The 23,545-nt window shown below is 42.7% G+C and overlaps 7 protein-coding genes and 2 long non-coding RNA genes across 9 annotated transcripts in view; 5 read left to right on the top strand and 4 right to left on the bottom strand.

Moving 5' to 3' along the window:
• Positions 1-5,945, bottom strand: part of LOC119548779 — a 44,832-nt gene extending 38,887 nt beyond the window's left edge. The window contains exons 1-2 of the long non-coding RNA XR_005219325.1: positions 5,721-5,945; positions 4,855-5,236 (exon numbers count right to left, since the gene is read on the bottom strand). This is a non-coding gene — a long non-coding RNA (uncharacterized LOC119548779). The remainder of the gene's footprint in view (positions 1-4,854; positions 5,237-5,720) is intronic.
• Positions 5,946-5,973: 28 nt separating this feature from the next.
• On the top strand, positions 5,974-7,247 carry LOC119548768. The gene is made up of 4 exons (XM_037856315.1): positions 5,974-6,115; positions 6,380-6,556; positions 6,615-6,729; positions 7,080-7,247. Exons 1-4 carry the CDS (start codon positions 6,043-6,045, stop codon positions 7,222-7,224), a joined length of 510 nt encoding a protein of 169 aa, XP_037712243.1. The 5' UTR covers positions 5,974-6,042; the 3' UTR covers positions 7,225-7,247.
• Positions 7,248-8,198: 951 nt separating this feature from the next.
• On the top strand, positions 8,199-9,609 carry LOC119548777. The gene is made up of 2 exons (XM_037856328.1): positions 8,199-8,298; positions 8,357-9,609. The coding sequence occupies exons 1-2, from the start codon at positions 8,292-8,294 to the stop codon at positions 8,794-8,796; spliced, it is 447 nt and encodes a 148-aa protein (XP_037712256.1). The 5' UTR covers positions 8,199-8,291; the 3' UTR covers positions 8,797-9,609.
• A 247-nt stretch (positions 9,610-9,856) lies between these two features.
• Positions 9,857-11,420, bottom strand: LOC119548760 (protein HGH1 homolog). The gene is made up of 5 exons (XM_037856303.1): positions 11,268-11,420; positions 10,966-11,153; positions 10,409-10,912; positions 10,136-10,353; positions 9,857-10,073 (listed from the first exon to the last, which is right to left on the bottom strand). Exons 1-5 carry the CDS (start codon positions 11,350-11,352, stop codon positions 9,959-9,961), a joined length of 1,110 nt encoding a protein of 369 aa, XP_037712231.1. The 5' UTR covers positions 11,353-11,420; the 3' UTR covers positions 9,857-9,958.
• Positions 11,421-11,771: 351 nt separating this feature from the next.
• Positions 11,772-12,715, bottom strand: LOC119560999 (seminase). Its single transcript, XM_037874809.1, has one exon. It carries the CDS (start codon positions 12,688-12,690, stop codon positions 11,797-11,799), a length of 894 nt encoding a protein of 297 aa, XP_037730737.1. The 5' UTR covers positions 12,691-12,715; the 3' UTR covers positions 11,772-11,796.
• A 349-nt stretch (positions 12,716-13,064) lies between these two features.
• Positions 13,065-14,107, bottom strand: LOC119556716 (seminase-like). The gene has a single exon (XM_037869117.1). The coding sequence runs from the start codon at positions 14,067-14,069 to the stop codon at positions 13,119-13,121; it is 951 nt and encodes a 316-aa protein (XP_037725045.1). The 5' UTR covers positions 14,070-14,107; the 3' UTR covers positions 13,065-13,118.
• Positions 14,108-14,488: 381 nt separating this feature from the next.
• LOC119553966 (seminase-like) lies at positions 14,489-15,412 on the top strand. The gene has a single exon (XM_037864666.1). The coding sequence runs from the start codon at positions 14,489-14,491 to the stop codon at positions 15,410-15,412; it is 924 nt and encodes a 307-aa protein (XP_037720594.1).
• A 174-nt stretch (positions 15,413-15,586) lies between these two features.
• LOC119553946 (transmembrane protease serine 9-like) lies at positions 15,587-18,407 on the top strand. The gene is made up of 4 exons (XM_037864642.1): positions 15,587-16,375; positions 16,902-17,803; positions 18,126-18,166; positions 18,325-18,407. Exons 1-4 carry the CDS (start codon positions 15,587-15,589, stop codon positions 18,405-18,407), a joined length of 1,815 nt encoding a protein of 604 aa, XP_037720570.1.
• A 3,499-nt stretch (positions 18,408-21,906) lies between these two features.
• The window catches only part of LOC119561205, a 32,106-nt gene continuing 30,467 nt past the window's right edge, over positions 21,907-23,545 (top strand). The window contains exon 1 of the long non-coding RNA XR_005221109.1: positions 21,907-22,399. This is a non-coding gene — a long non-coding RNA (uncharacterized LOC119561205). The remainder of the gene's footprint in view (positions 22,400-23,545) is intronic.

Genomic DNA, 23,545 nt, shown 5'->3' with positions numbered 1-23,545 from the left:
TCCGGTTAAGGGTGCATTAATTAACCGAACCTAACACGATGGTATGTGGCATATCCCATCGGGAATGTCTGAAAACCCAGAGGTGTCTGCATAAAATGAATTGCCTGGCTGGTTGGCACGAAATACTTTCTGTTTTTCGCTCTAAAACTTTTCGCTTTTGTCGGGCTCCGTGAGACAGCTCACTCAGTTATTCAATATGTCATTCAGTCATGCCAGTACAAACACACGCCCAACTTTAAATTGAGTTTCTTGAGCACAAGTTTTCATGAAAAACCGAAGAGCAGAAGATACAAATAGTGAAGTTTTCCCTTTGCACAATGTGTTGATTGCTATTTTGTTATTCATGGAATTGCTTAAAAATTTAGATTGCCTGGCAACTTATAAACTCAGATATCGCTTTTTGTTTTGACTTTAAAGGGATTATGCGTGGTCAAGCTGACTGCCTTTGTAATTTTGAAACTACCTAAATGAATCCTTCCGAAACCAGGCAAACCAGCCATTATAGCCCAACAATTAACTGCGAAAAGGTCAATTGGGTTAGCTTCCGAGTAACCTCATCCACCTGGATGGGATTTGCACCTGTTGACTGCTCCCTTTGACCACTGGAGCGTGTGAGCATCGGAATCATCGAGAGCCAACAAAAAAGTGTCATATAACAGAGGATGTGGAGGAGCATCGGTGTTGGCTGCTCAATCAATTGCGGTCGAGAGTCATTGAACACTGCACAGACACACACTTTCCACCACGAGACTATAGATTCCTCGAATCGATGTCAACGACTTTGAAGGTGGCACACGTTTTCTATGGCAACCCCATCGCAATCACAATTTGCCTGGGAAAAACAGACGAGGGGAGGTGTGCACAATATTGGCACAGAGCTCAGCTATTTTGCATGGAATTAGAAAAGCTCGCCATCTAAGAAAGCCACTTCAATATGCAGTCTGTGGCCTTTTTCATCTTATCTTGAGTTGTTTTCTTAAAGTGGCCATTGGCCTCAAGTCGGAGGCTTGAAAATCTCAAAACGGGGCCAAGTCTCGCTTAAGTTTCTTAAAAAGCCACAGTTTTTAAGCTGCTTATGTTTCAAAATGTTAAAAAAATATTATTTAAACGCCTTAATTTGTCTGTAGATTCAAGATAATCGACGACTTGCTCTGTAATTTATAAATCTCTTTGGATTTTTAAACTATTATCTAGTATAAAAAAGATAGTCGCCTTTTGGGATGATTCTTAAATATTTTGTTGCATACTTTGGGACACCTTTTTAGTTACAATTAAAGCCTGTAAAATGTATTAATATCCCCACAAAACTAATTTAGTTTTGAAAACATATACATATTTGCTATAAAAAAGATAGTCGTCTTTCAGGATGATTTTTAAATATTTCCTTGCATACTTTAGGACACCCTTATTTAAAATTTTATAAATCTATGCTGATTTCAAAGGTAAATTTAAATTCTAATTAATTGAAAACCAAGCTTGATTTTGATTTCCAATCTTTAATTGACAAATATCAAACCAAGGCTATTAAAAGCGTTTCCCAAATAAAATCATTTCGATAGAATTGATTGCTGTCATCCCCTTGGTAATTGATTCGATCCGCATTTGTGGTTCCGCATTCAGACTTCCTGCCGCCGTGCATTTTGTATATGTGGTGCTCATGCTCACGTGTAACAGGATTACACGATTTAATGCCCCAAAAAATATTTAAATTGGCCGGGGCTACCCGGAATTCCATTGATTGAAAAGCTTAAAAACAGAAAAATGCTTAAACATGGCAATAAGCCCCACTACAAATGTCTCAACATTGGCAAATACCCACACTCTCGGTCACGCATGTGGGACCCATATCATGGTAAGCTCTTTTTGACCCGGACATAAATCGACCTTCATTCCGGTGACCAATTTCCCATCGCTTTGCGTGCTTTCAGGACATTTTGGCTGTTTTGTTAAAAGGTTCCCTTTAAAAGAGAGAGAGTTTTGGCCCATAAATAGTGAAGGTCGTTAGGAGTTAATTGGCCTTGAAGGCACGTTCCCTGGAATTATGAGTTACAAACTGCATAAAACTTAAATGCTGCCATCATCTTGGTCAGCGTTTACAAATATTTGCCCCTCTTAATTGATTCAATTTGCATGGTGAGTGGTTTTTGGCCAGGGCTATTATAAAGCCAAAAACGCCATGGAGCAAACAAGTCAACAAATGTTGATGAAATTTCCTGGGGAAGCAACATACAAATTATCCTCTGATGAGATTTCACTCTGGGCTGTGGAAAACTCCCACGAAAACTCAGCACAGAGTTTTGTAAGAGATGTTTAATTTTATTTTTTAGTGGATTAGGTTTTGATATCTATTTTTTTTGTTCTAGGTTATGGCATATCCTTATAGTTATGGTAACGACATGCAGTGCAACTGCACAATTTCAGCTAACTGCGGTTGCGAATTGTAAATGCGATTCGCAGTTTTCCATTCCGCGAAAATTGCACTGGCGAGCTGTTATGCAAATTCAACTCAAATGAGACTGTGTGTGTAGTCTCACATGCGTGAAATTAATTTCTCCCACGAGAGAACCAGGTGCAAGCAAATTTAAGGTAAGCCACCTTTTAGATTTGAGTGCATGTGTGTGTGGGTTGGGGTCAGGTGCGCCCTAAAGTATGCAACTGCAATACAAAGACTATTTCGGGAAATGAAAATTTCAGACTGACATTACAACGGAAGTGGAAATGCTGAATTTTTCGGGGAAATATATAACATGGGAATTTTTAATAGCATTTTACTGGGAATCTTTGCGGCTATTGGCATAGCCATCATCTAGAAATTATTCTAAATATTTTCAGTTACTTTAAAAGTATCTTAAATTAAAAAAGCAAAAATTCTAATAAATTCATCTTGGAAGATAGATTGTGGACCCAAAAAGGGCATGACTTAGCTTCTCCCCATTTAATGACATGACATTATCTGCAAAATATTAAATCACCGAAATCCTAAAAAATCTGCATAAATTCCGCACCCTCATCAGGTTCAGCGGGCGGAATGTGTTGTACCCCTACATCGATTGATTATGGTCTAATCGCAAATGGCAAGCTCTTACTCAAAGCCGAAATCATAATAAATCACGTCGAGTTGAGACAAAAAATGGACCATAAGTGGAGGGTATTTACCAGCCCCCTGCAAAAATTCAGCCCTAGGTGTTCGGCGCTCAATCAAAGCTGACCCAGAGATCCTAATGAGGTGCCCTTTCCAACTGGAACACTCGCCCTGGGTTGCCATTTACAGGCAGATTATGAAATTAATGGCCTACAATTGAGCTGGCTACTTTGTCAAGGGAGAAGATTTCGTGGATAACTTTGCCTTCATTTTTCATTTTTAATGCTCGCCACGGGCCAAGTTGGGTCCATGAATACGCGATTAGCTTGCACAAACTTTATTAAAAAATTCCCCGACAATTCACGGAGTTTTGGGGAGCATTCAATTTCGCCAGGCAGGACTAATTTAATGTCCTGCCTGGCAGAATGGCCACGTTGAAGGCTTTTAATTGCCCGGGCATAGCTCTTCATTGGCCGCCCTTGGCAGTGTCATAAAAGTTTTGCGGCAGCAGCTGGCACCGGAAGTTGACGGGCTGTCCGCCTGGCTGCCTTCGTGGCTGATTCGATTGTGGCCCAGTCGAAGCGACAAAATTAAGTAAGTAGGGCCAAAGAGTAGAGGCCACAAAGGCGGCTCGTCCTCCTGGTCCTGCTCCTGCCCCTGCCCCTTCTCCTAGACCTGATTCTGTTGTTAACTCCTCCCACAAACCGATGGTCGTTAAACGGGCACAATGGCCACTTCGACTCCTGGCTGGAAGTGAGGGACACAGCTCTATCTGCACAGAAAACAATAAAAGAAAAGGAATACCCAGTTATTTTTTATGATCTGTCTATCATTACAATGTGCTACAGGCGATAATTCGTTATTATATCAGATTATGTTAAAATTATTGCAGCAAAAAATATTAAATATATCCCAAAATAAATGCAAGAGCTATAAATATGTAACTTTTTTAAATGAGGACTCCTGTTTTATAATACAATCGATCTTCCATAATTCGAACCACTATCTTCTACCAAAAATGTTTGAGGTTTAAGACAGAGTTATAGAGTATAATTTCTATATTGCCAATAAAACTAGTTTCACTTATGGATTAACAAATTGAAGATCAACTTTGTATTGAGTGTGGAATAGTTATATTTATCATAACAACCAAACACATAAAATATTTCGTTGTTTCGATAAAAATAATAACACTTCGGTACAAAAAAGGACCTATATTTAAGTTCAAAAGTATTTTAAGGATTTTTAGATAGAAATTGTGTAAATATAATTTTTAGCTCATCACTATAATAAGTATACTATTTAACATGGTAATCATCAAAGGTAGAAAATTAGCAAATACAATTTGCAAGCTGTTTTCTCCCAGTGTAGTAGTATTTATGGGGCACCGACCGGCGGAATAGTGATGCATATTGAAAGCTGGCAAACACAATGAACAAAGGTAAACTTCATTTGGCCAAGACAAGAAGTGGGGGGAAAAGCAGGAGGAGGAGGGCAGCAGGAGGGGGACTCAGGGAGCAGCATCCGTTTCCGTCAACACTGGCACACAATGCCGTTTCCGGCCAACTTGGCTTCCAGCCAGAGCAAAATTGGTTGGTGGATGGCGAAATGGGATGGGAAAATGTGTTTGGCAGCTCGTTCGACTGCTTAGTGGCTAATTTGCAAATAGATGAAAATGCGCCACACAATTATAGCTCTGGCAGTCGAAGTCGATGTGTCGATTGGAGCCCTTGGGATTTAATTATAAATTTCTTCACCTCCATCTTACTTACCTTACACTTAGTTATTGTGCTTTTGCTGCCATTTTAATCAGGAAACCTAATTACATTAGCTGGAGCGACTCGAGTTCGACAGGCCCGACCGCAAATCACACATCCATCCAGTCCAGAAACACTCTGAATCGCATAATTAATGCACAGCACTTGCGGCCAACCGGAATGTTGCACATACGCCCCGTGGGCCACACGGAAAGTGTGGTGGCCGAGCCATAATTTGCAATAAATATTGATCCACAGACACATGACCTCTGCACCCCAAAGCTGCCAGCTGATAGATGGCTATATCTATTTGGCCTGGCCAGCAGTCCAGCCACGAGCCATGCAATGATAATATTTATCTGCCACGATGACAGATTCGCCCGAATTGATTGCCAGTCTGTGGAAGAGAAAAATATAGAAATACATGAATGTGATGGTTGGTTGGTGAGCTGTCAGGGATATTCTCCACTTTGAATGCTTTAAAGTCACGCCCCGAAATCGCTTTAAGCCGCACGCTCTTCGCAAGCCCCCATAAATTGTGTTTCCCGAGCTTAGCTACAGTTTCAGCCCGTAAGTCAGAATCATTTGTCATAATTCGAGGCATCCCGAAATAAAACAAAAGCCAAGGAAAACACAGGCCCCTAAAGTTGACCCAACAACACCTTGGGCCATCGAAGTGGCCATTAAAAGTGCCAGCAACAAACAGGCAACAAAAAAAAGAGGGGGGAGCCAAAAAAACATTCTGGGACCAACACTCGACACGAAAATCGACTGAAAAGCAATTATTTACACTTCGGCAATAAAAATATGGTACAAAAAACAAAAAATTGAACAGACAGGGGGGCGGTATTGTGTCAAAAATGCGTTGTGCAATTTATTACCTTTAATTTTTCTTGCCTGCCCGTCTTTCCCTGCAAAAGAAATTGCATTTCTGCGGATTGTGGATAATAATTTTTATGACCATTGCCTTCGTTTCAACTTTTTTATGACTTCTCGAGCGCTGATCCAGAGATTTCAGCGGAAAATCGAAAAAGTTTTTAAGAGCCTTCAATTCGCTTGTTAATTTTAATCCCTTTGGTTGTCTCGCTTCTCCTTTTGCAGAGCCAGCAGTCGCAGTCGCAGTGAAATGAATCCCCAGGAATGTCCGCAACTGGTCAACCTGTGAGCCCTGCGAGTCCTGTGTGAGTCCTGAGAGCTCCAAAGATGGCGGTGTCCAGTTCAATTATGGAAACCATCGCCATTTTGGCCCTGCTGCTTGGCCTTTTCATTCGAAGTGGTAAGTGATATGCGGGGAAATGGATTAAAGGTTAATTAGATGCGGTCTTAATATACGCAATAAAGGTCAATGGGAATTTAAATTGATATTATCGAAAGAAAAGAATTACCATTTGATTACTAAGTATATCATTAAAAAATCCTAAATCTACAAAGTAAAGGTCGATTCAAATGTAAATTAATATTATCGAAAATTGGATAATATTATTTATTAATTATAATATATCATTTAAAAATCCTTTTATCATTAATTTCCATACCCCAGGCTACTGCATAGACTGTTTCAAGTGCGTCTCCTACAATGGAGCCAATAAAGCCTGCGATGATCCGTTCCACAACAATTACTCGACGGCCATTTTGGAGTCGCCCTGCATGGGCGGGCGGAAGGGGCGTGACGGCCTATTTCCGGCCACCGCCTGCATCAAGATCGCCGGTTATTATGGTAAGTGAATGTCCTTCAGATCCTAGGATGGATTCTCATTTACATTTCCCACTTACAGATGGAACCGGGGAGACGATAACGGTGAGAGGCTGCGCCCTGGACAGCGGCACCCTGACCACCGACACCGAGATTATAAGAATGTCGCACTGCGGAAAGTTCTATTATGATGACAAGTAAGGATATAACATACTAAATTGATATTTGAATAAGTGATTACTGATACACATCCTACAAATTCAAAGCTCTTATGATAATTATCATCATAACAATCAATCAAATATATTTTACTAAACACCTCATGATCTTTAAAATAATATAAAATTATGATCTTAAAAAAGATATTATACAAATCTTTAAAGTAAAATAAGTGAATTTAAAAGTTAGAAAATAGATTGTCAAGATGTTTTTATGAATTACAGATGTCTAGCAGACACTCCAAGGTTATTAAAAATATATTTTGAGGATTTTTAAAATAGTTTTCTCTGCGCATAATCTAATGTATTTTCTTGTGATAACTTTGCAGGTACGTGCACGGCTGTCTGCAGAGCTGCAGCGATGCGGATGCCTGCAACTCTGCCAGGAGGCAGGGAGCGAGTCCCGCGGACCTGGAGGCGCTGCTGAGGCACCTGCTCAGCCTGGCGGTGTTCCTGCTGGCTGTCACCAGGTAGCAGCATCCGTATCTGTGACTGAGGTATCCGGAGCAGGAGGAACAGGCGGAAATATCGCAGGAAACGAAGTAGGCAGCCGGAAGACTGGGCTGCGTGTGGAAATCCTTTTCTTTTCCTTCGAATTCGAATCTCTCTCTGTGTCTAGGATCGCACCCAAATGTAAACGCACTCGAGCAGCTGCAGAACACACACCCTCTTACACCCAAAAACATTATGGAATTCATCAAGCAATTATGTGATTTATAAGCGAATACTTAACAACTAGCAAACAATAATTGATGAACTCGAACGAAACTATTTAGATGCTAAGCATTCGAGTGGCGAAAATCAAAGGAAACACTGCAACCCAAATTCAAATTCTAATTGCAATTATTTATAGCTCCTAAGCAAGGAATCTAGACTCTAAATGCTGTCGCTGATATAATAAGTTTCTACGGAGCAATATGATTAACGGTGGGCAGGAATGGTTTACGATTTATATACGATGTGTTTTACCCTGGCGTAAATAAGAATTTTTTCACCTCTCTAGATGAGTATTGTACATATACAAAAAAGAAATTAACTATTTGTTAAACGAATGCTGAATTTTAGGCAAATTAAAAGTAATTATGTGTAAATGAATTAGTGGGTAGAATGAGTAACGAAAACTGCGAGCTGGGAAGGGAAAGGAAATTACTTACATCAGCCTTATTTTTATATTTTTTAGTCACTATCAACCCAGAAAAAGATTACTTCAAACTGGATAGACTTATTTCTAAAGTGTTTTAGGTGAACTGGTAGCTGTTTTCCTAAGAAACATTATTCATTTCAAACATCTAGGCAGTCCGACCCTGCCCAAGTCTTAAATCAAGCCATAAACACGGGTCGTAAATGACACAATTCGTTGCTATATGGACTTCTGTATGTAGACAACCGACTACTAACACTTACCGCCAGTCTAGTTCGGTTGATGCACCGGCAGCTTGGTTATCAAGACCGGATAAGGCATGGGGTTACAGATATTGGTATCACCAAGAAGTACCGCCTTCGATTAGAGCTGTTCAGTACATTCAAGCAGCTCAATCGAAATGGACGGTAAGAACAGGCACATTCCCCTTTTCCCATTGGATCCTCCGATAATGCTGCCTTGCAGGTCACAACTGGCTTCACTTCAGCCACGGAGCAGTCCCCCAGGGAGCCGTGGTTGCCGGCCACGATTCCGATGGCGACACCATCTTCATTGGCCGCGCTTTCTACTGCAACGACATGCTGCCGGCCAAGATCATCCCCAACAAGGGCAAGGCCTACGTGGCCTATGCCAACCAGGAGGTGGAGCTGGAAAACTACGAGGCGTTGAGTGGCACCAACTACGAGTGGCTGCCGGCTGACAACGGAGAGGTTCCCCCCGGCGCCGTGAAAGTGGGCCAGAATGTCGATGGCGAGACCCTGTACGCCGGAAGGGGCTACCATGCCGGCAGCTTGACCGTGGGCAAGGTGCACCCCTCCCACGGCTGCCTGTACATCCCCTACGATTCCGAGGAGGTGAAGATCTTCGCCTACGAGGTGCTGTCGCGTCGCATGGAGGCGAGATAGGTGCTCCAGTTCCAGTTATTGCCTGTTATTCACAAATAAATTCGACACTTTTTGTAGACGCCCGTGGGTTGTAATCTGTTTCTAGAGGGCCATAAAAGTTCCTTATCTCACAGGTTATTTTTAATCATTACTAAAGTTGATAGCTAGAATAATAAGTTTGAAAAAGTTTAATTTGTTATTTAAATAATTGGGTTTTAGGGGTCTTACTTACCCTTCCCACTGGTGCTCGCAGTTCTCGTCCTTCGCCCTTTTATGCAGGAAAAAGTTCTAAGTTAACAAAACCAAATGTTATCAAGGTTAAGCCACTCATTAACAACTAAGTTGAAAACTCTCTAAATTACACGTAGCCTAAAACTAAATTTTCATATGAATACGAGACCAATAGGACCAAACTAAACAAATACTATATGCAATTGCGAACTACTTGTATTTGCATTGATTTTCTGTTGGAATTGTTTGTTTTCCTATAGTTAGTACTTAATTTTTCGGACTAAGCGAGCTTGCAATGGTTTCCGCAAATGAAAATCAACAACTATGTAAAACAAGTGGATAGGTTTTGATAGAAGGCAGACAGCAGACAAGCAACACATCAAATTCAAATAATCCCCATTTTTCTCTCTGCTGAAATCGCTTGCTTGCCACGCAACTAAACGCAAACTAATCAAAAGCAATCACACTACGCACCTTATTGGCTATTGGGGCTCCACAGGAAGCCCTCGAATCCTTTGAATCTTCAACTCACACACAATGAACGACCAAGCAAAGTTTGTAAAAATAACACAAGAGTACATTAAACGTTTCATGGCAAGGCAATTGCCAGACATTTTTGAATGCAAATGTATCTAGCACTTAAGGAGAACTTTATACATATACAATTGAGGCGGCAGCGAGGCGGATTAACGATAATTAGATAAACTAGATAACGACGCTACTCGAACTAATCAAATTGAATTAAAAACCGATATCGAAATTGTTTCCCCTGCATTTGAATGCGTGCGTACAACTTTTTCTAGAGCAACATTTTTGGGCAACTGAAGCATTACCAACTAAACTATCAGCATTTCTGAATAAAAAACTGCATAACATATATTGAAAGTTCGATGTCGTCTATGAGTTTCACTAACACTACACATATTTACAAGAAGCGGGGAATTTGATTGATTTAATCCAGCAAACTCTTCACATAGGCGGCGTCTTCCTGGACGAATTTCTCGGCATGCTCGGAGGGAACTTCTACTTCCGTTTTGTAGTTGTCCAGCCCAATCTCCTCCTCTTTTCTGGAGTAGAGGACATTTTTTAATAAGAAAATGCTCATTTTATGGCTAATCTTAGCACTCACTTGATCAGAATGTCCACCACGTTCTCGCAGGCCAGCAGACAGTCGCTGTCCTTGGCCACCTTGGCCTCCCACTTGTGGTACTCCCTGAGGATCTCGTAAACGCCCCTGGAGCGGAGGATCTCCCGGCTGCGGCGTGTGGAGCACAGTTGCAACAGGCACTCCAGCAGCATTTTACGCAGGTCTGGATCCTCTTCCCGCGTTTTGCTTTCAGGGAGGTACTACAAAAAGAAGGGATTAAACAAGGTTCAAAAATGTATTAAGTATAGTTCCCACCTGCAGTTCAATGGGCAGCAGTTCGTTATCCTCGTCGCTGAACTCCTCTGGACCGCAAAGGGGCTGCAGGATGGCCACCAGAATGTTGCTCTGATCATTGAGGATCACCTCGTGGTAGACAGTGTCGAAGCACACGTTCTTGAGGATGCCAATGGTGCCGCCACGCCTCACCACACTGCCCTCGAAGGAGGCGAAGGGCAGCAGTTTCTCCAGCAGCTGGTATTTCCCGTGGCAGCACAGCTCCCTGCCGCGTGGCACCTGTGTGAGATTGCAGAAAATGGGCGCCAGGTAGTGGAGCTTGGCTTTCTTCTTGTTGTAGTCCAGCTGGGCAAAGGCTTTCGCCAGGCGGGGCAGTGTCTGATCGTCCCTTTCCAGAGTGTCCAGGATCTCGTGGACCAGCGACTCCACACGCGTTAGGTTACTCAACACCATGCTCCAGGGATCGGCCAGGTCGGATTGCTCGTCTGTAATGTGCTTGGCGGCCACTTCCACGATGGCAAAGGCCTGGGAAATGTTAATTTAAATTATAGATACATATACTTCGAAACCCAACTTACGGGTTGCAATTGTTTAGCCAGTTGGAAAACTTTAATGGCTGCCTCCTCTTCGGCCGTTAAATTTATTAAACTCAGCACGGCATCCTTGGCCACCGTTTGATTTTCATCGAAGGTCAGTCCAAAAATGGCCATAAGCATGTCGTCCAGCGAAAGTATGGCTGATTTGCCTTCTGAACTTCCGGTTAAACCTGAAAATTTGAATAATTTAAGTAAATAAATAAAATGTGAGACCGCGTGACGTCACAGTTGCCCATAACAAACGCACGTGCGAGCATGTAATTTTGATTTTCTTTGAAACTCACCTAAAACATGGGTTAAGGCCACTGCCTTCAAGTCCAGTCGTTGATTGGGCTGCATGAATTGCACCAGTTCTTTTACAGTTTCCATTTTAATTATATTTAATTGTTTTGTTAACAATTAAAATTAAAGTGCGAAATTTTGTTTTCTTTTGGGGCTAGTGTGACCGCAGAGCTGTTAATCAATTATACCACCCGGTTTTTACAAAATATACCAAAATTGTATACAAAAATATACCAAAAGTCGGAAGGCTGTATCGGCTAGCAGGAGGGTGTCTCCGCTGTGTGAGCTGGATGTCTTTGCTAGGAGAACTAAGGTAACCCAGCAAACAAATTTGCAAAAAAATGGACGGTTAAATTTAATAATAAAAATGTTTTAACAAAAAAAAGTATATAAATAAAAAATAAAAAGCCTATCGTTGTAACTACATATATTTTGTAAAACATTCGGTGTACAAGTTTCTTTGATTTTATTAAAATTATTTACTCACAAATTTTTACCAGAGAATATAAAATAAATTTTTTTTATTTCAGCTTATCGGCTTATCCAGAAGCCCGAGTGCCATTCGGGAACAAGTTTAGACTCGGACTTTCGGTGGTCATCACTACTGACCCTGCCCTTTCCACTGATCGCTCTCAAGATAAACTTTTGCACCTGATGGATATCGGTGAAGATCCCTGGCATTCCGGGTCTCTTGCAGGCAGGTCCCCAGGCCACGATCCCACAGAGCTGATCTCCAGCGGTCACCGGACATCCGGGGCTAAACATGCAACCGGGTTTCCTCTTGGATTCCTTGGCACAGGCCACAGTTTCGCCCAGGATCACACTGCCGTACTGGGATTCGCAGTCCAAGCGATTGAGCACTGTGACTCCTTCGGTTTTCACGTCTTCAGTGAGTCCTGCTCCACAGGAAACTACTGATAGGATATTATAAGAGCTCAGTGGCTTGGTGCAGAGCTTCACGAAATCTTTTAGGTTGCCACGCAGGCGGTGGCTGAGTTTGATCACAGCCACATCCATATAGGTTTCCGGCCAGCGCCACTCCTTCGATGTGAAAACGGTGCGGATGAGGGCGAAGGAGCGGGCATCCGAGTCCCCCTGATCCTCCTGCTGAGGGTCCGGCGTTAGGAACTCCACACTGAGTGTTTCCAACTTCGACCTCTGGCTATGCAGGCAGTTCGACGAGGTCAGGGCGTAAAGAGCACTGTAGTAGGAGGCACCGCAGACAAACTTATCGCCATCCATGATCCTCAGCAGCCAGGAACCCACATGTCCACCCTCCGTCATTCTTAAACCATTATTATAGACTGTTTTCACTGGAGGCCTTGCATGCAAGTAAGAGGCAGAGGAATTCCACCAACTGGAAGTGACTATTTCTATATTGACGAGGAGGAGTGGTATTAATAGGATTTCCTTAAGAGAATTCATCACAGCAAGTGGCTTTACTCGGTGTTCTAGACTTACTGGGTCTGGCTTGTAAAGATCATTAAAATTTACCAAGTATTACAAATCCAATTTCACACTTAATTAAAAAGGTAAATGAATTATAGATCGTTTTTTAATTTGTTTAAGAATTGACTTTGAGATACCTTTTGTAACTTTATTATTATACTATACACTACTGATATTTAAGTATATTTTGTTTACTGCATTTTGAAAGCATGTTGATTTTTATGTTCCTAAGAACTTTTAATTCAGCTTACCGAATTTTAAAATTATTTTTAAAATATTATTATTGGCACTTAGGATATTTGGGATATGGAAATACCTTAAGTAATTGCAATAAAGGGATAATATCAGTATTTTAAATTTTCTAGGAGAAGTAAATAAAAGTTTTTCAATTAAAAATCATTTATTCAGCACACCATCGCCTCCAAGGGATCCACAGTGGTTGTTTTTGCTCCGGTTTTTGCCTTTGTTCCCTTTACCTCTGTGGTCAAGTTTCTTTTGGATGATTCTTTTTCCTGGTGTCTTGGGGACCTGAAGATATAGCCGGCATTAATGCCCTCCTCGGTTTCCCTAATGAACCGCGATACGCGTCTGATATTGGTGTACATGCCGGGCTTGGAGTTGTCCTGGCAGTTGGATCCGAAGGACACCACGCCGCAGAGTTCCCTGTTGTAGATCATCGGACTGCCGCCGTCATAGAGGCACTGCCTTGGATTCGGGGGCTGTTTTACGCAGAGCGAGGTGCTCGATAGCTTGAGGCCCTTTTGGAACTTCCGACGGCACTCCTTAACGGATATAACCGTGACTGATGAGTTCCGCGGGTCCGAAGAGGGTTTCTGCACTATGAAGCTGTCGTAACCCCAACCGAAGACCACCATCTTCATGCCCGGCTGCACCTTCATCGAGCACAGCCTGATGAACTCGGTGAGTCGGCCCTTGATCGGTTCCTTCAGCCGGATGAGGGCCACGTCCATGTAGAGCTTGTGGTAGATGAATCTCTCGGGAAACTGGATGGTATCGATCTCGGCAATGTTCTCCTTATCGCACTTGGAGTGCGCGGTGGCCTCCACCGTGGCCCCTTCAATACTATTCCTATAGGGATATATACAATTCGCCGAGGTGATCACGAGCAGCGGGGCGTAGTAGGCTCCCCCGCAGGCAAAGTTCCCATTACTGTTCAGGATCCGCAGCAGCCAGCCCCCAAAGTTGGGTCCCGTGTTCGACTCCACTCCTCCCCAGACGCGTCGGAATTTGGGTATCTTTCGGAAAATGTCCCTCGGGTAGATCTTTGCCTGGGACGCCGATATGGAGATCCCCAGCAGAAGGCACAGCAAAAGCCAGCACTTCGGAAATTCCATTGTATTGCAGTGAGAGATGGGGCCACTTGTGGGTAATTAATGGGGATCTATAAAACGTGTGCGGAAAATGTTAAATCAGCGTGGTAAATTGTTAACTTTATTTTGGACCCTGAGCCGCCTTTTACATACTCTTCCAAAACTTACCAGATCATGATATTTAAATTTCTAAATTCATTATTAAAAGCTTTCCAATGAAACCACAGCCTTTTTTGTATTAAAGCTTAATAGTGCAAACTAGGAACTGATTAAGTAGAAGTGCTTAGATTACTCTTTCAATTAAAAGGGTATTTTAGGGGTTTTCAAAAATGATAGATAAATTTACATTGTTTCGGTTATTATCAACGTCTGTATAAGACGTAAAAAGTTAGCTAATGTACCCTTTATAGCCAGAAAAGGCCTTAGTTCTTAGCGAAAGAGCAATGCCGAAGTTCGTTCTTTTTGTGATGCTAGCTGCGGAGTTGTGGCCCCTCCAAACTTGGAGCTTTGTGTACCCATACCGCATCAACCAGTTCACCCCGCTTGAGAGGCGATGGTGGAAGGGTCCTAAGTACAACACTGGAACGAACTTCGGCGGCTGGTTGTTTCGCATTCATCACGGCAGCGCCGGTCCCATCTGCGGAGCTTCCTACTATGCACCCTACATCATGCTCACATCCGCGAACTGCATCCATGAGCACCGCTATGATCTGGATGGCGCGGTGGTCCAACCCACGTTCACCCACCAGCCCATCGACGTCTATGTGGACACCATTTACACACCCCCCTATTTCACGCACTATGCAACTTACGTGGATGTAGCGGTAGTCCGGCTCTTGGAGACCGTTCCGGGCAGAACGACCGAGTTCATAAAGCTCTGCAACAGGACCATCCAGGATAATATGAAGATGACGTCCTACGGCTGGGGCTTTGACACCGCGGGACTACAGAGTTCGGACACAAAGAGTTTCGTCGTTCCCGTCGAGAACATCCAATCGTGCCGAAAGAAGCTCGCCAGCACCAACATCAGACTCTCGTCCACAACCTTCTGTGTAACGCATCCCAGGGATCCCAGGCAGTGCCGCTACGACGGAGGAGCCCCGCTCACCTACGGCACCGAACTCTGCGGCGTGGCCTCCTACGGGCCACTCTGCAAGTACACCAATCAGCCGGGGATCTACACGGACATCAACAAGGTGACCAAGTTCATCGAGGACATCGCATTCAAGATCAAAAACGGACATCTCATCAGGGAGAGCAGAGGGAAAAATCGGGAAACACGATGGTACAATCAGTATAAAAACAAAAACCGTAAGAAGCTGAAACGAAAAATTGCATTAAAAAAAGAGGAATATGATCATCAATAGATACAGAAAATGAAGTGAAAAATTTTAGTCTACCTTGCAACATCTGGTTGAGGGACTATGATCATATCAAAACTAGGGATTGGGGCAGAACTAAGTGGTTTGTCATGGGAATTCTCTGCGCTTCGCCAGACCCACCTGGAACCAATAGAGCTCTTAGTTCGGAGGGAAAGAGCCATGAATAAGGTATTTTTGTGGGCCCTGTTAGTTATCTATTTGTGGCCGCTCCCATCGCGGAGCAAGGTTTACAAATACCCCATCAATCGATTTTCCGAGAAGTGGAGACGTTGGTGGCCGGGTAAGGGGTCGAACACGGGTGACAACTTCGGTGGCTGGCTGTTCTATGTGTCCCACGCCCAAGAAGGTATAATCTGCGGAGCATCCTACTACAGTCCGCTTCTGATGATTGCCTCAGGGAGCTGCATCAATCCGTATCGCTATGATATGGAGGGGACCGGTGTCGTGCCCACCTTCAACGACGAAAACGTCGAGGGATTGATCGACACAGTGTACACCCATCCGAAGTACAGATACAGCAAGCTATATATGGACATTGCCCTGATCCGGCTGCAAGATCCCGTCAGGGGCAAGACGACCGAGTTCATAAAGCTCTGCAACAAGACCATCAAGCCGGGAATGCAGATGACGTCCTACGGCTGGGGCTTTGACAGCATGGAACTTAAGATGAGCTTGGACTTAAAGAATGGTTCGGTCCCCGTCGAGGACATCAAGTCGTGTGGCAAGAAGTTCGTGAATATGGGCATCCGGCTCTCAAGCACCTCCTTCTGTGTGACCCATCCCAGTGATCCCAGGAAGTGCCGCTACGACGGAGGATGCCCTCTCACCTACGGCAACGAACTCTGCGGCGTGGTCTCCTTCGGGCCACTCTGCAAGTACACCAATCAGCCGGGGATCTACACGGACATCAACAAGGTTACCAAGTACATCGAGCAGGTTGAGGCGGACGTTAGAAACTCTGTATATCTCAGGCGATCAGGCAGGAACTCTAAAAAGCCTCGGATACGGATACAAAAACTCAAGAACCGAAAAAGGATATTTAAGACCATTATAAACTCGAGGAGGAGTGGAAAAAAAAGGAACTAGAAATTTTTGAATATCAAAATAACTTAAAAAATACGGTTTTTTCACTTTTAGTTTTAATATCACTTTTGTTTTTAGAATTTGGCTTAAAGAAATCTGTAAGTAACATAATTTATATATTAGTAACAAGTAAATAAATTAATAAATTAATATTAATAAACTATTTATGATCTGAGATTTATTAATTTATAGACCATTAATAAAGTTCTTTGGCCCCAAAGATAAACTACATTTTTTTAGGGTTTTTGGAAAAATTTTAATATAATAATTTTTACCAGAAGCATTTAGTAGCTTGCCAATATTTTGACATATCGCATATTATTGGTTTCAGATGATCTGGAATACCTTATGTAGTCAACCTTATAAAAACTGGTAATCATATCTATTTCAGAGCGGAACTAAGCAGATGTCATGGCAATTCTCCTCGCCCTACCACGTGGATCTGGAACCAGTAAAGCTCTTAGTTCGGAATGAAAGAGTCATGACTAAGGTCTTGCTTTGGGCATTGTTGGCCATCGTACTGTGGCCCCTACCATCGAGGTGCAAGATGTACAGATACAACATCACCCGACTGTCCAAGAAGAACATCCGTTGGTGGGGAGGACCTGAGTCGAACACGGGCAAAAACTTCGGCGGCTGGCTGTTCCGGGTGACCCATCCCGACCAAGTAAGCCTCTGCGGAGCGTCCTACTACAGTCCGCTCCTGATGATTGTCTCCGCGACCTGCATCCACCCGTTTCGCTATGATATGGAGGGGACTAGTGTCGAGCCCACCTTCACCGACGCCAACGTCTACGGACTGGTCGACAATGTGCACATCCCCCCGCGATACATATTCCACAGGTTATATATGGACGTTGCCCTGATCCGGCTGCAAGATCCCGTCAGGGGCAGAACGACCGAGTTCATAAAGCTATGCAACAAGACCATCAAGACCGGCATGGTGATGACGGTCTACGGCTGGGGCTTCGACTCCATGGAAACATCACCGAAGGACTTGAACTTAAAGAGTGCCACTGTGCCCGTCGAGAGCATCAAGTCGTGCCGCAAGAAGTACAAGGATTCCGACATCCGGCTCTCGAGCACCTCCTTCTGTGTGACCCATCCGGTGGATCCGAGGAAGTGCCTCTATGACGGAGGATCCCCCCTCACCTATGGCAACGAACTGTGCGGCGTGGTCTCCTTCGGACCAATTTGCAGCAACACCAAGCAGCCGGGGATCTATACGGATATTAACAAAATGGTCGATTATATCGAGAAAATCGAGAGGGAAATCGATTTGGGCTTACTAAGGTTAGCGCCAGTCTCCAGGCCCAGAAAGGCCTTTGGGAAAGTGAGGAAAAACAGATTATCTCGGAAACATCACAAAACAGAAACTGACTATGCTTACCCAACGTAACATTAAAATAAAGTCTGGCCAAAGCCTAAATTTCCCTAAAATCGAATATGTAGTATGACAAGTATAGAACTACAACACAGGGCTAAAGAATTTCAAAGTTCATTCCAATTATATTTGACACTCATCAAGTCCCGTACACTTGATCGATCTGATATTTTAAGAAAACAGAGGGAAAACCGGATCATCCCAAAACTGTAATGCTCGTATTATTTTTAGGTTCAAGCCCCCTCAGACGATCGAGTGCGTAAGTGCCCAAAGTAAGTCAGAGATGCGGTGTGATGTCATTCGAAGGGGCAGTCATTGTCTCCGGAATCGTGTTTTCGCACACTAAATTGCGGGCTTTATTGATTTTTAAAAGCTGATCGAAGATGATTAACGAGCATAATTTAAACGAGACTGGTTCGGTTAACCACAGGTCTTTCTCCTCTGGGAACTTTCCGCGAGCAACTGGCCCTTATTTGGAATCGGTTTGGTAATGAGCGCATTTTTGCTAATTGATTTTCGTACATTTTTAAGGTCATCGGAGGTTCATAGTATTTCAGTTATTAAAATGAGACTTGAATGGAATCAAGTATTTTAATAAAATTATATAAATAAATATATTTGGAATGTTGTGAGTTTCTCACAAAAATATATATTTATATTGAAAATATTACCATATCAGTTTAAAATGTATTATTTTGTTGGTTTATTTTTAAAATGTGATGCACAAAACAGGTCTGCATTTAACAGGGCTCTAAATGTGTATATTCCATATAAATAATAAACAATAAGACTGAGCCAAAACAAAGTCTGATGTCTTTATTACCATATCGGCACATGTCTAAAATCTTACCAAGATCTGTACGAACTCAGACAAATACTGGGAATAATCGGTCAAAAAGGTCAATTGACGAAGTCTTATGAAACACCTCTTGACGTGAGCACATCGAAGTTCAAACTCTCAGCGTTAATCATCACATTTCAAGGGGCTACCCGAAAAACAACTAAAGTGCACTAAGAGAAAACGATTCTGTTTCAGATCGAACTGTATACAATTATTTTCATAAAGTCGAAGAACTTGCTGTTTACTCCACTTATGTCAGATAATTACGGAACTATAAAATCAAACTTATTTTTAAAATTCTATCTAAAGTTATATATCAAAATTCTGAATTTATATATAATTTCTCACTGTTTAAATTCAAGCCAGCTGAGCCGGCAGTGACATCACTGGCGGGTTTTCGGGATTTTCGGCCCACTTGCGCACTTGCCGTAAGACCATCTAGCGGTACTTTCGCTCGAACCCAAAAATAACCCAAAAACAACCCACTCTGGGAGGCTGGGCGGTATTAATTCGGGAACTGCGTAATTTGGGTTTCAAGTACAAAAACTGGACACTGAACCCGGTCGACGACGTCGATCGAGGGACTTCCTGATCGTAGGGCTCGCTGGGACTGGGCGCTCTGTTCTTCCTCTTCCGGCTAATGGTGAATGTTCGCTGGATCACGTAGACCACGGGACAAATGGTCTCCCCCGGGAGCCAAAACTACACTCTAGAGAATTTGCAACCCGACCACGAAATTCCTCTGAAAGTGCGTACCCACTGGAGCGATTGTAATGCCCATCATAAGGCGGAGCGGTTCGCACGCCCAGATCCAGCGACTTAGTCACATACTCGCCTGGTACCCTCATAAACATAATGTCTTGCCGAGATGTCTGTTGCGCATGCCAAATGAGGCTAAAGCGCGTGCGCGGCCCGCTTCTGACGTTATTGCCTATTTATCCACTTGCCTATTTAGTGAAGTTAACGCTATAACCCTCGAAAGCCCAAGGGGATACGGTAGTGCTATAAATATCTATAAAAATATTCAAACTGGATAACTAAGTGTACTATTATATAAACAAAATCGTATGATTTCAGTAAGTCATTAAATAAATTTAAGTGAAAAAAATGTTAACATGTTTTAAATTTGCAAAAATTAACGATTGCTTTTTTAGTATACCAGTTTTGCACCTTAATTAAATGTCACAAATAAAATAATGTTCTTAATAAGCATGTTGGTCAATTAGAAGCATCGGGGCACTCAACATCTATCATTAAATGCTCGTTATGAATTGTTCTCAGAACTGATTTGCTATAAATACCTAAGTAATATATTGAAACTGCCTTCTAGGAATACCATCTTAATTGCTTCATTACTAATGATTCGATATTAATTGGCATACTAAAACGAACATGGGTGCTAGCAAATATGTAAGCTTAAAACGCTTTTTATTATACCTATAAATTACTTCTATAAAACCCACCTCAAGCCTCAGTTTTTATAGTGTTAAAATCTCTGCCAAAAATCGCTTTGCAGTCTGCATACAAATCGCTTGTTATTTTATACAAGCCATAAGCTCTCACTGTTTGATTCGATTTCAATTGGCAACAACTTCCTTCTTAAAGTGGAACTTTTCTTCAAACAACAATAGTTTCTTGTTGAAACCGAAAACTGCCGCATTTTAAATGATTTCCATAGAAATAGAATTTTACACTTTGCCAGTGGCATCAACCACAATAAGGGGGACCTTTGCCCTGCTGCAAAGTAAGCAATAATTCTTGCTTATCTCAGGGGAAGTTGGAAATGGGGTGGCAAGGATGTGTTCCATTTGATGTCCTTGCGGATTGTTCTGCAATTTTATGTCACAGAATGCAGCACCCACAGGGAAGAGAGAAAAAAAAGGGGGAAAAAAACAGAGGAACTCTGTCTGGGGAAACCCGAGATGGTTAGTGATCTTCCAAGGGGACATCTGTTGCTCTCGGGAGATACAGCAGATACGATGTGTAACTGACGCCTCAGGAAGCCAAAAAAACCTGCCATCCAGGGATCCCTGGGCAGACAGATCGGAAGCAGAGATGACGTTGATGTCTGGATCCGGAATTAAGGACGGGACTCTGGGTTCATTGATCAGTGTAATGATCTTCCTTCCATCTTGAGTTTCAGTGTACAGAAAGAGGCTCCCCTTTAAGATGTTTTCTTCCGTTCCTGCTCATTTCTGGGTGTCTTATCCTTTCGCCCCTGAGCTCATTTATTGTCTACTCCAAAGTTCAGCTATCAAAACTAATCAGTTTCCTGTGGGTTAATAACTCAACTCCCCTGGCTGCTGGGTAATTCGATACTTTCATCTCTCGAAACAAGGTGCTTGACCCAGCATCGTTAGGATAAAAAGTGGGATACTTTTATGTGGGGGCTGAAATCGAGACTTTTATGAGATCCCGATGCTGTTGCGGGTGAGTGTGACCAACTGACCTTTTTTAGGGTCTCTAAAACCCCGATGCTAATGACCGCCATGAACTCTGACATGCGATAGCAACCGATTGTGCCACAAACCGAGTTGCACTTCCAGGGCCCCGCAAGCCCAATTAAGACCTGCGTTACCTAACCCACAAGCCCCTTAGTTCCCGTTTTCCTGCTACCCAAATACTCCCGACCAAGTGAAATATATATAGTTGCAACATCGAGCCCAGTTGCAAGTCGACTCGAACGTGTCGGTAAGGGATTATTTTGGGGTGGGCTATATGCTTCTAGGGGTTGTGTTTTGCTTGATTGTTGCGGTAGTCTCTTACACGTGTAAGTGAAATATGAGAATGGGTTAGGCATTGAATGGCAATGAATTTCCTGGAACTACTGACTTATCTTCTCAAAGAACCTAACGAAGAAATCAATTCGTTTCGCTGCAAGTTTTAAAACTTTTCTGTACCAAAAGTCCTTGGCGCAAGTTTGCCTTTCATTAGCCTGTTCCGGCCGGGAAAAGTTTGCCATCTCTCGCAGAGATACAAACAACAAGTGTCGAAAACTTACATCACACGGAGCGGAAAGTGCCAAAAAAGAGCCAGGCATTTATGTTGTGTTTACCACCCAACTTTCGGGCCAGCGGAAGGAGCTTCCAACTCGAACGTGTGTGCAGGAAGTTGGCCAGGCCAATGGGCCAAAAAAAGTGGCCAAAGCGAGACAGTTTCGCAACGAACTCTGAACGCAGCAGACGAACAGAACTGAAAGCCTGGAACTCGGGGTCCCGAGTCTCAAGTCCAAAGTGCCAAGTCCCGACTCTCGATTGTCGAGTTCTGAGTCCCGAGGCGTCGTCGATATGGCAACCAGGCCAACAGAACAGGCGGGGCTGGCCAAGAGGGAGAGTGGGGATGTCCTCGTTCCAGGACCTCGACTTTCGCTTCGTGTCGATCCGATGCGATTCGGCTGCGCTTTCGGTTCGGTTTCGGCTGGGGTTTCGGCTTTCGACGCGCTGCACTCGCTGCGACCAGAGTTTTGAAGTTCCCGCTGGCCAGGACTCGCATCAGTTGCCGCCGACTTGTTGGGTCATTTGCATATAAATCGATCAGTGCGCCAGTAATCGGTCAACGGAACATAAACATTCTAACTACACTAACGATCAATTAGTAGTGACGCGTTATCGCCAAGTGATTATACCATATTTCATTGAAAAAACTCAAATACCTTAATAACTGAGTGAGTAAAATTCCATTTTGGCCATTTTATCTTTACCTATTAGCTTTAAAACTTTTTCGAATTTTTTGTGAAAACTTTTTTTGCCGCGGGAAATTTTATTTTATTTTAAAAAACTGTGCCCCTTGTTCGCCCGTGGAATTCGCAAAATTGTACTTTTGTGTCAAGTTTAATTTGTGAAGAGTTAACTATGCATACAAAGCAGCGGGGATTTGCTGCTGCTAATTAATTAATATGGGCTTAGTGATTCTGTTTGAAAGTGAGCTGAAAAAGTATTGCACTGAATTTTAATACTCCTCAATCGACAGTGGCTTACAATTTTTTATTATTGTGATTATGGCACTTTTTTCTTTGGAATTAAGTTGTTATTTATGTTAATCTTTTTTTTATAATCTGATTTTAAAATAATATAGGTTTAGTGATTCAGTTTCAAATGGCAATGGGTTTGCTTTTTATATTATTGTTATTGCACTTATATTATTTTAACTTTTTTTTTAATAATCGGCTTTTCTCCGAATTGTTTGATTATCCTGTATTAAAAACGTTTTACCTAAAAGCTCTTTATTAAAAAGTCCCATTCAATGTCACTGGAATATAAAATGACAATAAATAAACGTTTGTATTTTCCCTGGCATTTCGGCTTTCAACCTCTGTCACTCATCAATAATTCATCAAACCATTGAATTCCTTTGGCTTAGATAATGCCTTTTTGCCGATAGTAATTACTTTACGCAAGTGAATGCCTGCAATAAAATTTAAATAAGTTCGATTACCACGGTGGGAAATTTGCTCACCTGATAATCCGATCTACCTTTAGATATACATTATCCGGAAAAAACCTGGGAAAACCGGGGAAAACAGACAATCTGCTTAAGCAGATTTATTCGCCCGGATTCCGTGGCGTTCCCTTCAAACGCGAAACTGTCGCTGATTTGATTACCAAAGAGCAGAAGGAGCCAATGAGATGAAAGTGACTCCATGAAATTTTAATTTAACTTACTGCCTTCTACGCATTCCGGTGCTTTTATGTTTGTCCTTTTCGGTGGGCCAAAGGACGAACAAACATCGGCAGACATCAACGTGCTACGTGCCATGGCATCCAACTAAAAATGAGGACATTGCAATTTTATAGCGCCATTGTGGGTAATT

The sequence above is a fragment of the Drosophila subpulchrella genome, chromosome 3R (genome assembly GCF_014743375.2).
Source record: "Drosophila subpulchrella strain 33 F10 #4 breed RU33 chromosome 3R, RU_Dsub_v1.1 Primary Assembly, whole genome shotgun sequence".
Taxonomy (NCBI): Eukaryota; Metazoa; Arthropoda; class Insecta; order Diptera; family Drosophilidae; genus Drosophila; species Drosophila subpulchrella.
This window is presented reverse-complemented; position numbering and strand designations above follow the sequence as displayed.